This window comes from Oryx dammah, unplaced genomic scaffold, assembly GCF_014754425.2.
Source record: "Oryx dammah isolate SB20612 unplaced genomic scaffold, SCBI_Odam_1.1 HiC_scaffold_25, whole genome shotgun sequence".
Lineage (NCBI taxonomy): Eukaryota > Metazoa > Chordata > Mammalia > Artiodactyla > Bovidae > Oryx > Oryx dammah.
In genome coordinates, this window is record NW_024070209.1 from 95,127,760 (window position 1) to 95,144,803 (window position 17,044).

Sequence of the window (17,044 nt, forward strand, 5' to 3'; positions counted from 1 at the left end):
AGGGCAGCATGCTGTCTGCAGGCCGAGGACCAGAACCCGGGAGGGGACGTCCACTTGCTGCTCCAGGGAGGGGCGGGATGGAGCGAGCTCAGCGTTCCTCCGATTCTTGTCCAGACACAGTGGAGTTCCTGCAGCTTGTGCAGGACAGAAACCTCTGGAAGGAAGTCTGGGCTCACTGTGATTCTGAGACATTCAAGACATTCTCCAGAAGGGATTGCAGGGACCACCTACTCCAGCACCTGCACTAACAGATGAGGAAACCGAGGCCCCAGGGAGGCAGCGCCCAGAAGGTCTGCAGTCCGTGGCCGTGGAGGGCAGGCCCGGAGTCTCAGGGCACAGCTCCCATTCATTCGCTTTTGTGTCCTGGACAGAAGGTGGGACCCTTCCAAGCCCTGAGTCCTCATTCCTGGAATGGTGGTGGTGACCTGCCTGAGGCTGGCTGCAGTGACCTGGGGCTGTGCGTATTCACAAGGGGCCGGCACACAGCCTGCCCCAGACGATGGGGGCAGCTCAGTAAACAGTGGAGGCCAGGGCTCCAGGGACTACTGCTTGGGCCTGTCAGCCACCCAGACTTGGTAAAGGCCCCGTCCTGAGTTACCATCAGGTTAGAGAGGGCCACCCTGGGGCCAGGTCAGGGGACAACGCTGGAAGGTGGGGGCACGGCCTGTTGGGTCACTCGAGTATAACCTGGGTGTGCCAAGCTGCTTGGTAAAGCCCGGGAGACACGTAAGAGATGCTCACAGTCTTACTTTAAAATCCAGGTGTGGGTTGAGAGAAGCAGAGGAAAAGCTGAATTTTAACCGTCTCAGTGGACCTGGGCAATGGTTAGTGTTTCTCTTAAATTACTCCGTCAAGTGTGTGCTGTGTGTCAACTGCACGTGAGCTGTATTCCATGATACGAGAACGGTGTTGCTTCTGGAATGGAAGGAGGTGATGATTTCAATGTCACCCTTGAGTGAAGAGGATCATCCTGTCTTGCTCAAGATTAAAGGAGACCCATGGAGCGTTTCAGAGCTGCTCGGTACATCAACTGTCAGCAAATGTCACCACCCAGCACGATCCATGGTGGTCACCGTTCTTTACCAACATGCGCTCGAGACTTCAAAAATTCAAAGCAATACACAGAAGGTGTTTATGACTTTTAATATTGAATATGTCACAAGATTTAATGACCAAATTAGTCATTTATATTTTTCAAAGATATCTAAATATAAAATTGCTAAAAATTCAAATAACAGATAGCAAGCTACAAATAGTATTTGTTTCTGGGGTGGGTAGCAATGGAAGACATTAGAAAAGGGTGCTTCTGTTGGCTGAACAAAGATCAGAATAAAGGAGGAATTCACTAGGACACCCCTGTGCAAATGGACCCTTGACTGTCAGAGGCTGTTTCAGCAACATCGCTTCCTGTACTACAATTAAAAAAAAATTCTTTTGAAACGCAGTTCCTCGGTGAAACCTTGGCCCCGCCACCCTGGCCGGGGACGGAGTGAAAGGGCGTCACCCTGGGAGGGGCCCTGGGGAGGCTGGTAGGGCCACCGAGGCAGCAGGCTGGCCTGAGGGGTGGGGGTCGGCAGGTGCCCATTGCCCTGCTCCCCACGCCTGGGAGCGGGACCCCTGGCAGCAGCTCCCCCCACCCCGAGGTCTCCGATGAAGTGAAAGCAGTGGCTTTCCTGCTGCTCAGACCAGGGGGCAGGCACTGTGAAGAGAGGAGAAGAGTCTTCAGAGTCCAGGGCATGCCCACGTGCGGGTCTGACTGTCGGCTCAAACTCAGCCTGGCTACTGAGGAAACAGCAGCTCGGCGTGACCCCTGTTTCCCTACGCCCCGAGCTTGACGTGCAGTCCTGCCTTCCTGAAGTCAGAGGTGCTGGAGCGGCTGAGGAGAGAAGGCTTCCAAAGGGGTGGGTGGTGCAGCCCTGGACACACATCACTACGTCCCCTCCTGAACTTCAGTAAGATGCTATCCTCAGAGCAACACGCTCATTTAAACAAATGGCATAGTTAAAACTATTGACTAAACCCTAAACATTTCTTCTGAAAAATCGAGCCATAGCTTTTCCAATCTGCCTGTTCAATATGGGGAGCAGATTTTAAAGAGAATAACATAATCAATCCTGCCCCAAAGAATGGTCCGTCATACCAACCATGATAAAGAGTTTATTAAAAGGAAGAAGAAAAAAACAGAAATGTACACTTTTGTTCTTGGCTTGTTTTAGGAAATTTGATCAAGCTGCAAGGACACGTCTGGGCGCGGCTATGTACATCCTCGCGCGGGGCCATCAGGCAGTGAAGATGGCGGGGCCTCTCGTGGCTCCCTGCCGTGTCGTCTGGCCCCGGGCACTGCTTGTCGAAGCCACTGTCACTCAGGCTTCGGTCCCGTGGAAACGTCCCCAGCTCTGTCCGAGGGAGTGCCCCCCTTCCCCTGGAGCCCACCAGCCCTGTCCCCATGAGCCGGGAGCTTGGACCTCGGAGCGTGTCCGAGGACCGCAGGACACAGGGTGGGCAAGAGCCACCTGGCCCCGCAGGCGGCTCTGAGCTCCGGCAACAGACTGAAGCTGCAGGCAGCCGTCACTGCTGCCCTGATTTCTTTTCCTTCTGGAAGCTGAAGCTTGTACGTCTGTTCAGTTTTCTTTGTTTTTGAGCGAAATAGTCAGCCCGGGCAGTGCTTGCTCGCGATTCCAGTATGTAGTTAACCTAGAAAGCAAGAGGACACAGCCCAGTCACTTACCAGCCACCCTCTGCTCACCCAGGACGAGCGAGGGAAGAGCCCGGCCCTGGGCTGGGCAGCCCCTGGGTCCAGTGCTCCCCTGAGCACAGAGTCGGGTTATCACCACGACCCTGAAGGGGGGGCTCAAAGCCCACTGCATGACGGCGGAACAGGTCTGAAGAAGACACGTGGCTGTGCAGGCCTTTGAGTCCCTATTGCAGCTTTTCTGATTCCTGAGCCTGAGTTCCCTCCTTGCCACGTGCTGCCTCCCAGAACCTCCCTGGTTCTGTCCCCGCCTGCCATGCGGCCCTGGACTCGCACACAACTTTCCCGAGCCCTGCTTAGGTCGCCTGAAAGACATCACAGGGATGAAAGCCAAACCAAAATAAGGCTCTGTGTTCAGCCTCCCAGCAGTTGGGGTACTTCCAAGCTCATAAGTGCCCCACTAGCTATGGCTAATTTGATAAAAAGGAAAGTGAGGCTCAGAGAAGGGGACCAAGATGCCCTGGATTACCAAGAGGTCACGGCCAAAGCTGGGACAGGCCCCGTGGGAACCCTGGGCAGGGGCACAGCTGGGCTGCCTCCCAAGTGTCAGCCTTACTGCGGCCCCTGAGGTCTCCTGGGCTCTTTTCAGAACCCCCATGCTGGGTGGCCACTGCCACCATCTCCTTTGGCACTGAGTCCCTGTCTTGTCTGAGCCTCGTCCCATGCTTGGCTCACGTAGCAGAGGGAAAATTAAGACTTGGTTCCTGACCCAAGGAGCTCACAGCCTAGTGAGTGAGCAACAGAACAAGTGTGACAACAGATACAGAAGGAGCAGAAAGGAATGCGGACAGTAACTAATGGGAACATGTGGGGAGGGAAGTCTTGCGAGGGGATAAAGGAGCTGGGTTTTGAGGGATAAATAGGAGTTTGGGGTGTACAAGGGATGGGGAGAACCAGTATGCATCAAGGCACAACAGAGGAACACAGCAAGGGGGTGTTCATGGCCATTCAGAAGCTGAGGGGCCAGACACGGTGAGGCGGGGAGGGGCCAGGGAAGGGCAGCAGTGCTGTGATCAGACCTGCGGCACGAGGGTGTGCCCCTGGCTGGGCGGGGCCACAGGGCAGCAGCAGTGATTAGAGCACTTTTCAAGGATAAACTCATTTAATCCTCACAACAGCATTAGGAGAAGAGGGCGGCAGAGGATGAGGTGGTTGAATGGCATCACCGATTCAATGAACATGGACCTGGGCAAACTCCGGGAGATGGTGTGGGACAGGGAGGCCTGGCGTGCTGCAGTCCATGGGGTCTCAAAGAGTCGGTCATGACTTAGCGACTAAACAACAACAAGGGCCTTAGGAGGAGGTGGCTGCTATTGTTATCCCCACTGTACAGAGGAGAAAACCGAGGCTCAGAATGGTAATGTCATTTACTTGAGGTTACGAAGCTTGTAAGAGTTTGGGTTAGAACCTGACTCAGTTCTCTGGCTCCCCACCTTCTCAGAGCCCCCCACCCCCTCACCTCCTCAAACTCCCCTTGTCCCACCGCCCCAGCAGCCCTCTGGCTGGGCCTGTCTGTGAACCAACACCATTTCTCTCCAACCTCAAAGATCTGAAAGTTAAGAAACCTGAATACTCCTGGCTAGAGAACTGAGCCACCCCTTCTGTTGATTCTACATTGAGGGCCACGTGTCCTGCCCCGAGGGGCGAGGCCTCCGCTGAGCGAGGAAGAATGGAGGTGATGGGGGTGGGGGGTGGGGGAAGCAGTTCAGACGGCCCAGCTCATGTGGGACCGGGGCTCCGTCACGGCGTCCCCTCCAAACTTTCTGCTCTGATAGTCGCCAGCAGCAGGCGTTAAGGGCTGGTGTCTGAGTACAGAAGGCTTGACACGCTCGGCCCGCTGCCTCGCCAAGTTACCAGCTGAGAGCAATAAATCATGAGGCCGGCAGGGCTGGGTGATGACGTGGGACACCGCAGACGATGCATGGGAAGAAGGGGTTTTATCATTCTTAATAAGAGCAATCTTTGGACTCAGTTGTTTGCACAATCAGCCAGCCTGTTTTCAGTGTATTTTTGGCACAAGTAACTTGACAAAAGCATTTAAAAATGATCCTTAACAGGCCAAGTATTTCCTAAGTTTATTATCTTCAATGCTTTGTGATAATCACATAGATAATTTTAATGGAAGATTAATGTAATAATCAAAAGATAAAAACGCCCTTTGGTCTGCCATTAGCTGGTTAATATGCTGTGGCTTAAAACTTGCACAATTTTATGCACTATAGAGTGTTTCACTTTCAATGCATTTTACAGCTTAAGGCATAAAAATATAGGGAGTTTTCATGGTCAATAAAGTCACAGCCTCTATCACTCGATCATGAGAAGAACCCAACCTGAAGAGACCAATGATTCCTCTGAGATTCATCTCGAAGCCTGCAGAATTAGGGACCACACATGGCTTAGCTCAACTCTATCTCAGGTGGGGTGGGGGTGGGGGAGTCTGGGACTGCTCAGCTGGGTTCGAGCTGACACTCTACCTCTGTGCGCTCTGGAGCCTTGGGCCTCTATATTTTCATCTATAAAGTGGGGCTAATAGTGTTCACAGGTTTCCCAGGTGGTACAGCGGTAAAGAATCCACCTGCCAATGCAGGAGACACGAGAGACACAGGTTCGATCCCTGGGTCAGGAGGATCCCCTGGAGGAGGAAATGGCAACCCACTCCAGTATTCTTGTCTGGGAAACCCCATGGACAGAGAGGCCTGGCGGGCTACAGTGCACGAGGTTGTAAGAGTCGGACATGACTGAGCTCACACACACACAATAGTGTCTACGCGGGGCAGGGGAGTTGTGAGAATGAATGAGATCACGTGCATCAAAGGGCTTGTAGACAGTTGGTGCTCAATAAATGGGTCCCATGGGGAAAAAGACAATGAGATAAAAATAATTTGATGGCAAGTTGCCTATTTGTAATGGTCTGACATCAGCCTCTCATCCTTGTTTCCTCCTTTCAGTTTCAGTCTAAAGCTCTTGTTTTATGTGAAGCTCCGTAATTCCAGAACCACCACATATGATGCTGGTGTCTATGACCAACTTGAGAAGAACCTCTGATGGAAGCATTTCCACTAAGTGGGGCCACAGTCACTGAATATCAGTGCAAAGCCCCATGAAAACACTGGCAATGGCAGATCAGGATAAGTATTTAAATTGCTTTAGAAATCAGAGATCGGAGATGTGAAATTTAATCTTCCATCAGGATCACGACCATTAGCTTCTCTAAGTAAATCAGGCTGGGACTCTCCTGGAGACTCGAGCACGATGCAATATTTCTACAAGCATTTTCATATGAAAACAGACAATTTAGGGAAGGCGCTAGGCCTCAGGGATTTTGCAGAAAAGCATCTGCTTCCAGGGAGCGTTTGGTCCTGGAAAATGATTTCTCTGTACTTGTTCTTCCGCAGTCTCGCACTGAAGTCATAAACCTGTGTTTCTGTCATCAATCTGCTGTTGTGAAAATTATTTTGATGTCAAACACAGGATTATAATTTTACTAGAATCCTTCTCAAGTCTTGAATATTTTAATGTTGGCTATAAAAAAAAGGCCAGCCCTGACGGGGTAATGGGAATATTTCTCTACCTGGCCCCTGAGTGTGGCATGAGCTCCCTGGGTGGCCTGGTGATGCGGGCAGGTAACTCTTAGATCGCTGGTTTCAAGCACTCCAGGCAGGCACCGCCCGCTGGCTGTTCTGATGGGCTCCAACCTGGGGTCATCCAGAAATCCTCTGCTTTCCATCCAACTGGTCACGCTACTCTTGTCTCGGCTCTAAATTCTCCTCCTGGCAGCTTTATCCTTTTAATTCTCATCTACCACTTTTGAAAATCTTTTGTAAGCTCAAAATGTTTCTGTGAAACAATTTCATTTCACCGAAATCTGTTTAATTCCTGAATGCCATGCACACCTGGGGCCTTAGGAGCACAAGTTCTAGAATCCCCCAAACCTGGGGTCAGGTTGTGGTTCTGCCAAGTCCCAATCCTGGCTGAGTTAGTTTTCCCGAGTCTCGGTTTTCATCTAGGAAATGGGAATGATTTTATATCACTACCTCACAGAGGTGTGAAACTCCTTGAGATGGGACAGGTCAAGGGCCTGGCTGAGATCCTGAACTTTGGACCCTTTAGTAGACCTTAGTACTTTTATTACTATTATTAATACTTGATGATGTCTACTCTTAAAAGGAAAATGAATGATCACTTAGCTAGGTAGGCTCACCTACTTAGCTAATATTCATTTAATATTCTCATTTAATATTCTCTCTAGCAGCCCTTTGGTGGGGTGGAGCAGGCTAGCTACCACGATCCCCATTTTACAGGAGGAGAAACAGAGGCCCAGAGAGGTGATGTGACTGGCCAGAGTCACACACCGGAGGGGTGGGGGCCCCTCAGTGCAGAGCAGCTGACGTATGATGTGGCCGAGGCCTGGGTGCCCACCAGCCGGGCGACCTGTGGCCAGCGCAGCGTCTCTGCAAAACTGGCCCAGGAGCCTCATTGATGCTGCGGGACGGGAGTGGGAGAGGGGGCACACAGCCCCGCACACCCCAGGCCTAGGCCGAGAAGGAACACTCACCTTGAGCACGATTTCATTGACAGTAGCAGCGTCAGATTCAAAGTAGAGGTGTTTATAGTCGTGATTGCTTAGATACGTGAGTTTAAATATTGCGTGACCTGCAGGGAGAGAGAAAAGGCGAGGTGAGGGGCTCTGGCAGATCACCTCGGGGGCGGCCCCCCAGATTTTCCTTTCATCGTCCAGTTCCCGGGGCAGCAGGTGGAGGCTGCCCAGCAGCCACTCTTCCTGGAGCGGTTCACCACATCACAGGCCAGGGGGTGGGGGGAAAGTCAGGTCCCGCTCCACAGTGGAGAGGGTGGGTGCAAGGCTCTACGGAACTACTCCCACATGATCATTACATGGAAACTGGTATTTTTTAAGGCAGAAGGCCAATTAACTCCAAATTATTCCTCTAAAAATAAAATAACTGTGCTTGAAGTCAAATAAATGAGCAACAGGAAGGGGAAAGGCCAATAGTAACACGATTACGAGGGTCTCCAGGGCCGGCTCCTGAGGGAGGGGAGTCCGGGTCGTGTGACCCCTCCCGTGCGGAGGCTGCTCCCAAGGCCTCTGGTCATTTCCTTGGAGGATGGGTGGGCTCGGGGTAGAGGAGCGCGCGGAGAGGCTGCTCTGAAAGCTGCTGCCTCACACAGCAGACTGACCTCGGGGGGCCGGATCCTCTGAACACTTGAACCCCCAGAGATCTGGGGGTTCTTCCGCACCCCTTTCCTACCACCCTCAGGGCAACCCTGTCATTGCTGGGACTGCTTCCTGGTCTGGCCTCATCGCACTCTACCACCCTCTGGTGCCACAGACCAGCCCAGGCACTGCACACACTCACGTGTCCACACCGGGGATGTCCTCGCTTGTTAACTTGTCACTAAAAGACCTGCCCATGCTGGCCCTCCAGCTCAACCAGCACCTCCCTGGGACACATCCCTAGACGTCTTCCCACACAGTGCTCGGCCGCCAGAGAAACCCGCCTACGTGTCACACCACCTGCAGCTGAGTGCACACCCCCGTGGCTGTCCTTGGGGCCAGACGTGCCAATCAGATTCCCTCCTCCAGGCACCTGCCCGTGTCAGCCCCATGTCACGCTCTCCCTGGCCATCAGGGCATGCTGTCCTTGGGTTCTGGGAGACCCCTGTGCCCCTCCCAGAAAGTCCTCTTTCTCCTTGAGCTGTTCTGAAGTGGGTTTCCGCTTCTGGCAACCAAAGGAGCATTGTTCCAGAGACGTGCAGTCAGAGCTCAGCAAACGTTCCCAGACCAAGGGGCAGCTTGTGACACCTTGCTCCCAGAGGCCTCCTGCTAACCAGACTCAGAAACAACACTCCCCCCATCTGCTCTGCAGACTTTGGTGCTCCTGAGACTAAGATTCAGCATACCCTTCCTGTTAGGCGTTCTCATCCGTTGTCCTTTTAATTGAAGCAGTGGCTGGTCATAGTTATTAATTAATAATATATCACCCGTATTACTGTAAGTTCACCTCTTTCCCGGAGAAACCTTCTTGGAAACTTTATTTACAGTAGCTAATTCTTCAGATCTCCCCAAATAAACTGATATATGCTGAATGTCTGGGGCCAGAAAAGTGAAAGTGCCGGTATTTTATCCTGGAAACATCACAGTGATATACTCATCATGACTATAAATTCAATATTGAAAAAACTACCTAATAATTTCTGAAAAACCTCACTTTGGGTCACTTGACAAATATAGCCTGGCTCTCAATCGTGGCACTGAAATGTCAGAATTCTTAGCTGAAAGTTCATCATTTTGTGAATGTATAAATTACCTGTTTCTGAGAAGTGGATCTCATGTTAAGAGCGTGTATCTGTATGTCAGGGTGCGCGCATGTGTATTCCCTGATCTCACAGGATTCAGCTCGGAACCATCTGAGTCTCGGGGGTGAGACTGCCATGTGTTAGAACACTGCAGATCTCTCTGATGGCCGTGCTGTGACCGAGCGGAGATGTCTAGGAAGGTCACAGGGCTGTGAAGGACAAACAGAGATGCCCCCTCCAGGAGGCCTTTCTGCTGACGCCTGGCCCTGACAGACACAGACTCCAGTGCCTGGGGCTGCAAAGAGCCAGAAGGTCTTAGGGAGACCCATGGACCCGAAGCTTCGGGGTTCACTGACCACTCTGATAAGTGATCTCACGGACTGTCTATCCCACCTGCTCCCACTCGTCACTGACAAAACAAAACCAACACCTCCAGTCAATAGAGCGTGTTTTGCCTGAACAACCGAGACACCATTAAAAACCCGTCTGGCAGGTGCTCTTCAGAAACAGCCACACCTACACACGGCACATGTGACATGCGGTCTGCAGGGGCCTGGGGCCTCTGATGGAGCCTCCACACTGTCCCCCGGCACCATACGGGTCACGGGAAGAGGCCTGTTGTTCACCTACACACCAGTCACGGGGCAAAAGGAAACTATCGTCCCACAGCAAGTCTCTGGGACGGCAGCATATTTGAGTCAGGAGACTACAAACACCCCCATGTGAATTGTGCTGAGCTCAGAGGCTGTGAGCGTCCCTTGTCTGTCCCCAGCGCTCTTTCCAGAACCCCAAGGAAGAGGGAAGCAAGCGGGAATGATGACGAGCGCACCCGACGTCACTGAAGCCTCGGACTTGGCTGTCCTTTGCGGGAAAACATTCACATCCCCGAGGGAGGAGGATACAGAGAACGCGATCTGGGGGGGCCTGCATCAGAATTCAAGTCAGCCCGCAAGCGACTCTTTCAGAGCCAACAACTGCATAAGAGTGTGGGGGGACATACCCGCAGACAGCCCCTTCCTGCTCAGGAGGAGGACTTGGGGGGGCAGCAAGCTCGAGTCAACCTGGAGTCATGCTGTCACCCCTGCTGGAGCCCTGGAGCGTGCAGTCGAGGCATTCCAGCAGTTTTCATTCTGCGGCTCTTCCCCTTGCTCCAGGGATCCCTGTGTTGCTGGGTGGCCAGAAGGGCAGGCTGACGCACTCAGGTCCTGCCAGGAGTCAGGCGAGTGCCCGGGCCAGAGGGATGGACACCAGGAACACCGAGAGACAAGGACGATGAGCAGGGGGGGGAAGGGGTCACAGGGAGATGGTAGGAGACCCCAGGGGAGTGGGCTGGCCTGGAGGCAGAAAGGCCATCAGAGGCAGTTTCCTAGAGAAGCTGACGCCTGTCTGAGTTGTCCAAGAGGAGGAGGCGGGGGTCAGCTGGGTAGAGGTGGACTGGAGAAGGATGTAACAGGGCAAGGACAGAGCAACCTAGGACAAAAGGGAGCAGGCCTTCCAGATGGTGCTCTGAGCAGCGGACAGGCAGGACGCGATGGGACACAGGGCAGACTGAAGGGCTGGGGAGGGAGCCACTAGTGGGCTCTAAGTGGGGCAGTAAACGGTCAAATTGTGATTTGCGGCATTCACCCTGACTCCCCAGGGCCTAGAGGCTGGGGGACCAACTGCCACAGTCCTCTAGGTAGGAGCATGCTCACTTGGTTTTGAGCTAGACAGGGGCAAAAAGGATGCTGAGAAAGGGATCGACTTGAGAGCCTCAGAGAAGGAATTGTGACAGGACTCGGAAATGCTTTTCCAATAGGACAGTTACTAGGTAGGATTCACACTGGTATAATTTCACCCAATCCAAAGCCCACAGATTAAAGTGAAACAAGTTAACTGACCTAGTTCTGGAAATGGATCTATCAACAACCATGAGTAGTTTATGCTACGTGGTAAATCTCCACCAGCGGTGTCTGGGTAGATGGAATCACCGGCATTTCAACACCGACTGAACAGAACAGAAACACAAAGTGACAGAAGTCTGTCATCAAGCCCTTCTCAGCCTCGGGCGGCTCGAGGTTCACGTCAGGTAAAGGGGGAAGAGGGGTCAAGTGCCCTCCTCGGCTGCAGCCTTCCAGGACGTCTGTCCTGGGATGTGAGAGGGAACAAGAGGCGGGCAGGTTACTCCTGGAAACTCAACGAAAATGAGCAGCTCTCATAGGGAAGGAGTGAGCCATAGGGGCAAACTATACAAAGGCCAGCTGAGGAAGAATGACGCTGTTACGTGGTGGCATCCTTTACTATGGTTTGCAGACACTGCATTTGTTTTTTTAAACAAACTGAAGGTTTGCGGCAACCGAGCACTGTCGTGATGGTGAGCATTTTTCAACAATAAAGTATCTTAAAATTAAGGTATGTAAATTATTTTCTTAGACATAATGGTACTATTGCACACTAACAGACTACATATACTGTAGATATAACTTTTATATGCATTGGGAAACCCCCCAAAACGTGTGTGATTTGCTTTACTATGGTTGGCCTGGAACCCAACCTGCAATGCCTCTGAGGCATGCCTGCGTATCAGTAATGACGTAAAAGAGAACACAAAGTCTGATATTCCAGTTAGTCCAAATGATTTTGCTTGGGTTGTTAAACTGTTTGGAAATTAAAGCATAACAAAAGCCTGGGATCCAGAGGGGGAGAATGTGAGCGCTGGTCAGAGACTTGGGAAGAAGTCCGGGTGTGCTGAGTTCCAGCGCTGAGACCGTGGGAGGCACTGCCCCCAGAGCCCAGATCTGCCTGGGAGGAGACAGCACCCGTGGCATCTCACACGGTGCTCAGGTGCAGAGGGGGCTCAAGGCGGGTGGTGGCCGTCATTGTTACAACTGTGATGGAACTGGTATTTGAAGCTAAAATTCTCATTATTTTGAAGATCTGGTTTTTAATTGGGCCTTCTTTGAGCAGACTTGCTTTCAGAGCTTTAGGAATAAAAATCCAAAATAATGGAATACAAAATGAAGTAACCAAGTCCCGGTCACATATCCAGATTTGCTCAGGGCACTGAAACTATGTGTCTGCTTCTGAACATTGAAATGAAAGTCTGGATATGTGAAAATGTATTTACATTCACGTATTTTTTTTTTCCCAAAGGAAAACAGAGAAGATGGAACGTAACACTGAACAGAAACTAATTAGCAGCACAGATGTCAGGAACGGAGATCTTTGAGCTTTTGTGCTGTAATTTATCATCGGCATTATGAGTTTTAACTTAAACAAAAGGCTGTGTTGAAAAACAGCTTCTTCTGGTCAATGGAGGGGAGTGGCCATTCAGAAAAAGCTGCTGTTGTCACAAGATGGGACAGCTGAAGCAGAGGGCCAGCAGTTTACACACTCCCGCTGAAAGAAGGGCTCCCAGATCTCCACTGCCAGGGGTCTTGAGATTGTGGTTTGAGAGGAGGCTCCCTTCTAAACGACCGGCGGGCACCGACTGTGGCCGTCAATGACGGGTCAGAGGTGGGACTTCCAAACTGAGCTGGCAGCCCACCTGTGTCCAAAACCCTCCAGGGGCCATCACTTGCCAGGAAACCCAAAAGTAAATTTGAATTTTTTTTCTTCAATTAAAAAATATAAAATACATTTTAAAATTACAAGACATTGAGAAGACAGAGGAAAAACTTCCACCCTCGACCCCCATAATACCAACACCGGCACAGTGACAGGCAAGATCTCTCTTCCAATCATTCTCATGTCTGTTTTACACAACTGTAATCAGACCGTATACCAGAATTGGGGGATAATTTCTGCTGTTAACATTTTACGATAGCCTTTCCCTTGTTGACACATCGTCTCCACAACCATCTGTTTCAATGGCTGCCTTTTGTCCCATTAAGTAGGTATGTGCCATGGCTCATGCTACCATCTTTCTGCTGGGCATTTAAGTTACTTATAATATTGACAGTATTATAGGTAAGGCTATGAAGGACATCTCTGCACATCTGGATTATTTCTGAATTCCTTTACATCAGACATGGATACTTTTAAGAAGTGGGTTTTCAGGGTCCCTCTGGCCTGGAAGTGGGAGGAAACTCTCATTGGATTTTTTGAGGGGAATGGAAGGCCTGGGATGCTTTGGTCTCTGGGCTGAAAACCCTCCACTGCAAGTAGCATGCCCAGCTGCCCATATGAGCTTCAGTTCAGTTTAACTGAACCCACAAGGCTGGTGCTCCTTTCCGAGTCCCCTACAGTGGCAGAGGCCCCACTAACTGGAATGAGCTCCTTGACCTTTGGAGCAGGACAGAGCGATCCACTTACACTTCTGCCTGAGTCATTCACCCCCTCCCCTCTTTGGCTCCCTCCTATAAACATAATTAAAGCTGATTATAAAGACTCCCATGGCAATGTGATTCCCCTCCTTCCTCTAATTTACTGAAAACACTCTTGCTAAGGTCACTACGACCTCTGTGTTGAGAGATCCAGTTGATAATTCTTGGCTTTTATTTTGCTTGGCTCCTCAGCTGTATCTGATACTTCTCTTCCCCATGAAGCCACAGTCAACCGATTCTTGAGCTGACTCCTCCCGTCGATCTGCCTCTCATACTCCTTTGAGGCCATCTTGTCCTTTCTCTCTCTCTTGAATGATGGTCTCCCCAGTGTCCTGTCCTTGACTCTCATCACTTCTAACCCCATTCCTCCTCTGGCAGGTTTGCTCAGCGGGTTTTACTACCCAGATGTTGATGAGGCTTTCCAGATGGTGTTAGTGGTAAAGAACCCACCTGCCAATACAGGATACAGAGAGATGTGGGTTTCATCCTTGGGTTGGAAAGATCCCCTGGAGGAGGGCATGGCAATCCATTTTAGTATTCTGGCCTGGAGAATCCCGTGCACAGAGGGGCCTGGTGGGCTACAACTCGCCAGTGTTTCTTTTCCTACTGTCATCAGAATAAAGTCCAAGCTTCTTAGATGATTTTTGAGACCCTAGATTCAGTTCAGTTCAGTGGCTCAGTACTGTCCGACTCTTTGCAACCCCATGAATCACAGCACGCCAGGCCTCCCTGTCCATCACCAACTCCTGGAGTCTACCCAAACCCATGTCCATCAAGTCGGTGATGCCATCCAGCCATCTCATCCTCTGTCGTCCCCCTCTCCTCCTGCCCCCAATCCTTCCCGATATTAGGGTCTTTTCCAATGAGTCAACTCTTTGCATGAAGTGGCCAAAGTATTGGAGTTTTAGCTTCAGCATCAGTCCTTCCAATGAATACCCAAGATTGATCTCCTTTAGGATGGACTGGTTGGATCTTCTTGCAGTCCAAGGGACTCTCAAGAGTCTTCTTGAACACCACAGTTCAAAAGCATCAATTCTTTGGCACTCAGCTTTCTTCACTGTCCAACTCTCACATACATACATGACTACTGGAAAAACCATAGCCTTGACTAGACGGACCTTTGTTGGCAAAGTACTGTCTCTGCTTTTAAATATGCTATCTAGGTTGGTCATAACTTTCCTTCCAACGAGTAAGCGTCTTTTAATTTCATGGCTGCAGTCACCATCTGCAGTGATTTTGGAGCCCCCCAAAATAAAGTCTGACACTGTTTCCATGTTTCCCCATCTATTTCCCATGAAGTGATGGGACCAGATGCCATGATCTTCGTCTTCTGAATGTTGAGCTTTAAGCCAATTTTTTCACTCTCCTCCTTCACTTTCATCAAAAGGCTTTTTAGTTCCTCTTCACTTTCTGCCATAAGGGTGGTATTGTCTGCATACCTGAGGTTATTGATATTTCTCTCAGCAATCTTGATTCCAGCTTGTGCTTCTTCCAACCCAGCGTTTCTCATGATGTACTCTGCACAGAAGTTAAACAAGCAGGGTGACAATATACAGCCTTGATGTACTTCTTTTCCTATTTGGAACCAGTCTGTTGTTCCACGTCCAGTTCTAACTGTTGCTTCCTGACCTGCATACAGGTTTCTCAATAGACAGGTCAGGTGGTCTGGTATTCCCATCTCTTGAAGAATTTCCCACAGTTTATTGTGATCCACACAGTCGAAGGCTTTGGCATAGTCAATAAAGCAGAAATAGATATTTTTCTGGAACTCTCTTGCTTTTTCGATGATCCAGTGGATGTTGGCAATTTGATCTCTGGTTCCTTTGCCTTTTCTAAAACCAGCTTGAACATCTGGAAGTTCACAGTTCACATATTGCTGAAGCCTGGCTTGGAGAATTTTGAGCATTACTTTACTGGTGTGAGATGAGCGCAATTGTGCGGTAGTTCGAGCATTCTTTGGCATTGCCTTTCTTCAGGATTGGAATAAAAACGGACCTTTTCCAGTCCTGTGGCCACTGCTGAGATTTCCAAATGTGCTGGCATACTGAGTGCAGCACTTCCACAGCATCATCTTTCAGGATTTGAAATAGCTCAACTGGAATTCCATCACCTCCACTAGCTTTGTTTGTAGTGATGCTTTCTAAGGCCCACTTAACTCCACATTCCAGGATGTCTGGCTCTAGGTGAGAGATCACACCATCATGATTATCTTGGTCGTGAAGATCTTTTTTGTACAGTTCTTCTGTGTATTCTTGCCACCTCTTCTTAATATCTTCTGCTTCTGTTAGGTCCATACCATTTCTGTCCTTTATCGAGCCCATCTTTGCATGAAATGTTCCCTTGGTTTCTCTAATTTTGTTGAAGAGATCTCTAGTCTTTCCCATTCTGTTGTTTTCCTCTTATTTCTTTGCACTGATCACTGAGGAAGGCTTTTCTATCTCTTCTTGCTATTCTTTGGAACTCTGCATTCAGATGGGAATATCTTTCCTTTTCTCCTTTGCTTTTCGCTTCTCTTCTTTTCACAGCTCTTTGTAGGGCCTCCTCAGACAGCCATTTTGCCTTTTTGCATTTCTTTTCCATGGGGATCGTCTTAATCCCTGTCTCCTGTACAGTGTCGTGAACCTCCGTCCATAGCTCATCAGGCACTCTATCAGATCTGGTCCCTTAAATCTATTTAACCCTAGATTAGCAGTTGTCAAACATTTTGGCTCCAAATCTCCTTACACTCTTAAAGGGGTTGCAAAGAGTTGGACACGATTGAAACGACTTAGCAGGGTCAGATGTTGATGATCCCAAAGCAGGTGTCTAGCCGAGACCTTTCTTCAGACTTTCAGAGCCAACCATAGCCGCCATCCTCAATGGCCTGCAATGGTGCACGTCTAGAACTGAAGTCTACGTTTCCCCTTAAATCAAAAGCTCTGGGGATTTCTATGATGGTCCAGTGGTTAGTCTGTCTTCCAATATAGGGGATGGGGGTTCGATCTCTGGTCAGGGAACTGAGATCCCACCTACCCCGTGGCAACTAGGCCTGCATGCCACAACTAAGACCTGATGCAGCAAAAAAAAAAAAAAAAGAAAAGAAAAATCAAAGCTGTCAGTGCAACTGGAGGGCTCACCAAGTTCCCAGCATTTGCTCCCCTAAATAGTTTTCATATATTTATCTTCTGTCCCTCTCACCCTGTGACCACAGCCCTCCACCCAGTCCTGACCGTCTACTGCTGCTCTTGGTTTGCCTCCTTTAGGTCATGTCCTCTTCAGATCCAAAGGTCTACCTAGAGGAGTCATCCTTTTATAACACACGTCTGGTCCTATTACTCCCCGACATAAAACTCTACAGTGTTTCTTTCCCTACTGTCTTCAGAATAAAGTCCAAACTTCTTAGATGATTTTCAAGACCCTACGATTAGCAGCTGTCAAACATTTTGGCCTCAAATCCCCTTACACTCATACATTACTGAGGAGCCCTAAAAGCTTGTTTATGTGGATTATATCTATTATTATTATATTAGAAATTAAAACAGAAATTTAAAAACTATTAATCCATTAAAAAATAATAAACTTATTGCAAGTTAACAGAATGTATTTTTTAATGATGAAACCCTTATATTTCCTCAAACAACAAAGCTTTAATGAAAAAATCTGGCATTACTGTATAGTTTTAGAAATTATAAAA

The 17,044-nt window shown here is 49.7% G+C and overlaps 1 protein-coding gene across 12 annotated transcripts in view; it reads right to left on the reverse strand.

The window, feature by feature from the left end:
• Positions 1-1,125: 1,125 nt before the first annotated feature.
• Positions 1,126-17,044, reverse strand: part of MAPKAP1 (MAPK associated protein 1) — a 237,831-nt gene continuing 221,912 nt past the window's right edge. For 11 of the 12 annotated variants that reach the window (XM_040225134.1, XM_040225128.1, XM_040225137.1 and 8 more), the window contains 2 exons: positions 7,308-7,405; positions 2,138-2,694 (listed from right to left, as the gene is read on the reverse strand). In XM_040225134.1, coding sequence (XP_040081068.1) covers positions 2,569-2,694; positions 7,308-7,405 — 224 coding nt within the window. In that variant the 3' untranslated portion in view covers positions 2,138-2,568. Of the gene's footprint in view, positions 2,695-7,307; positions 7,406-17,044 lie in introns of all 12 variants that reach the window. The other variant, XM_040225126.1, reaches the window with a different exon arrangement.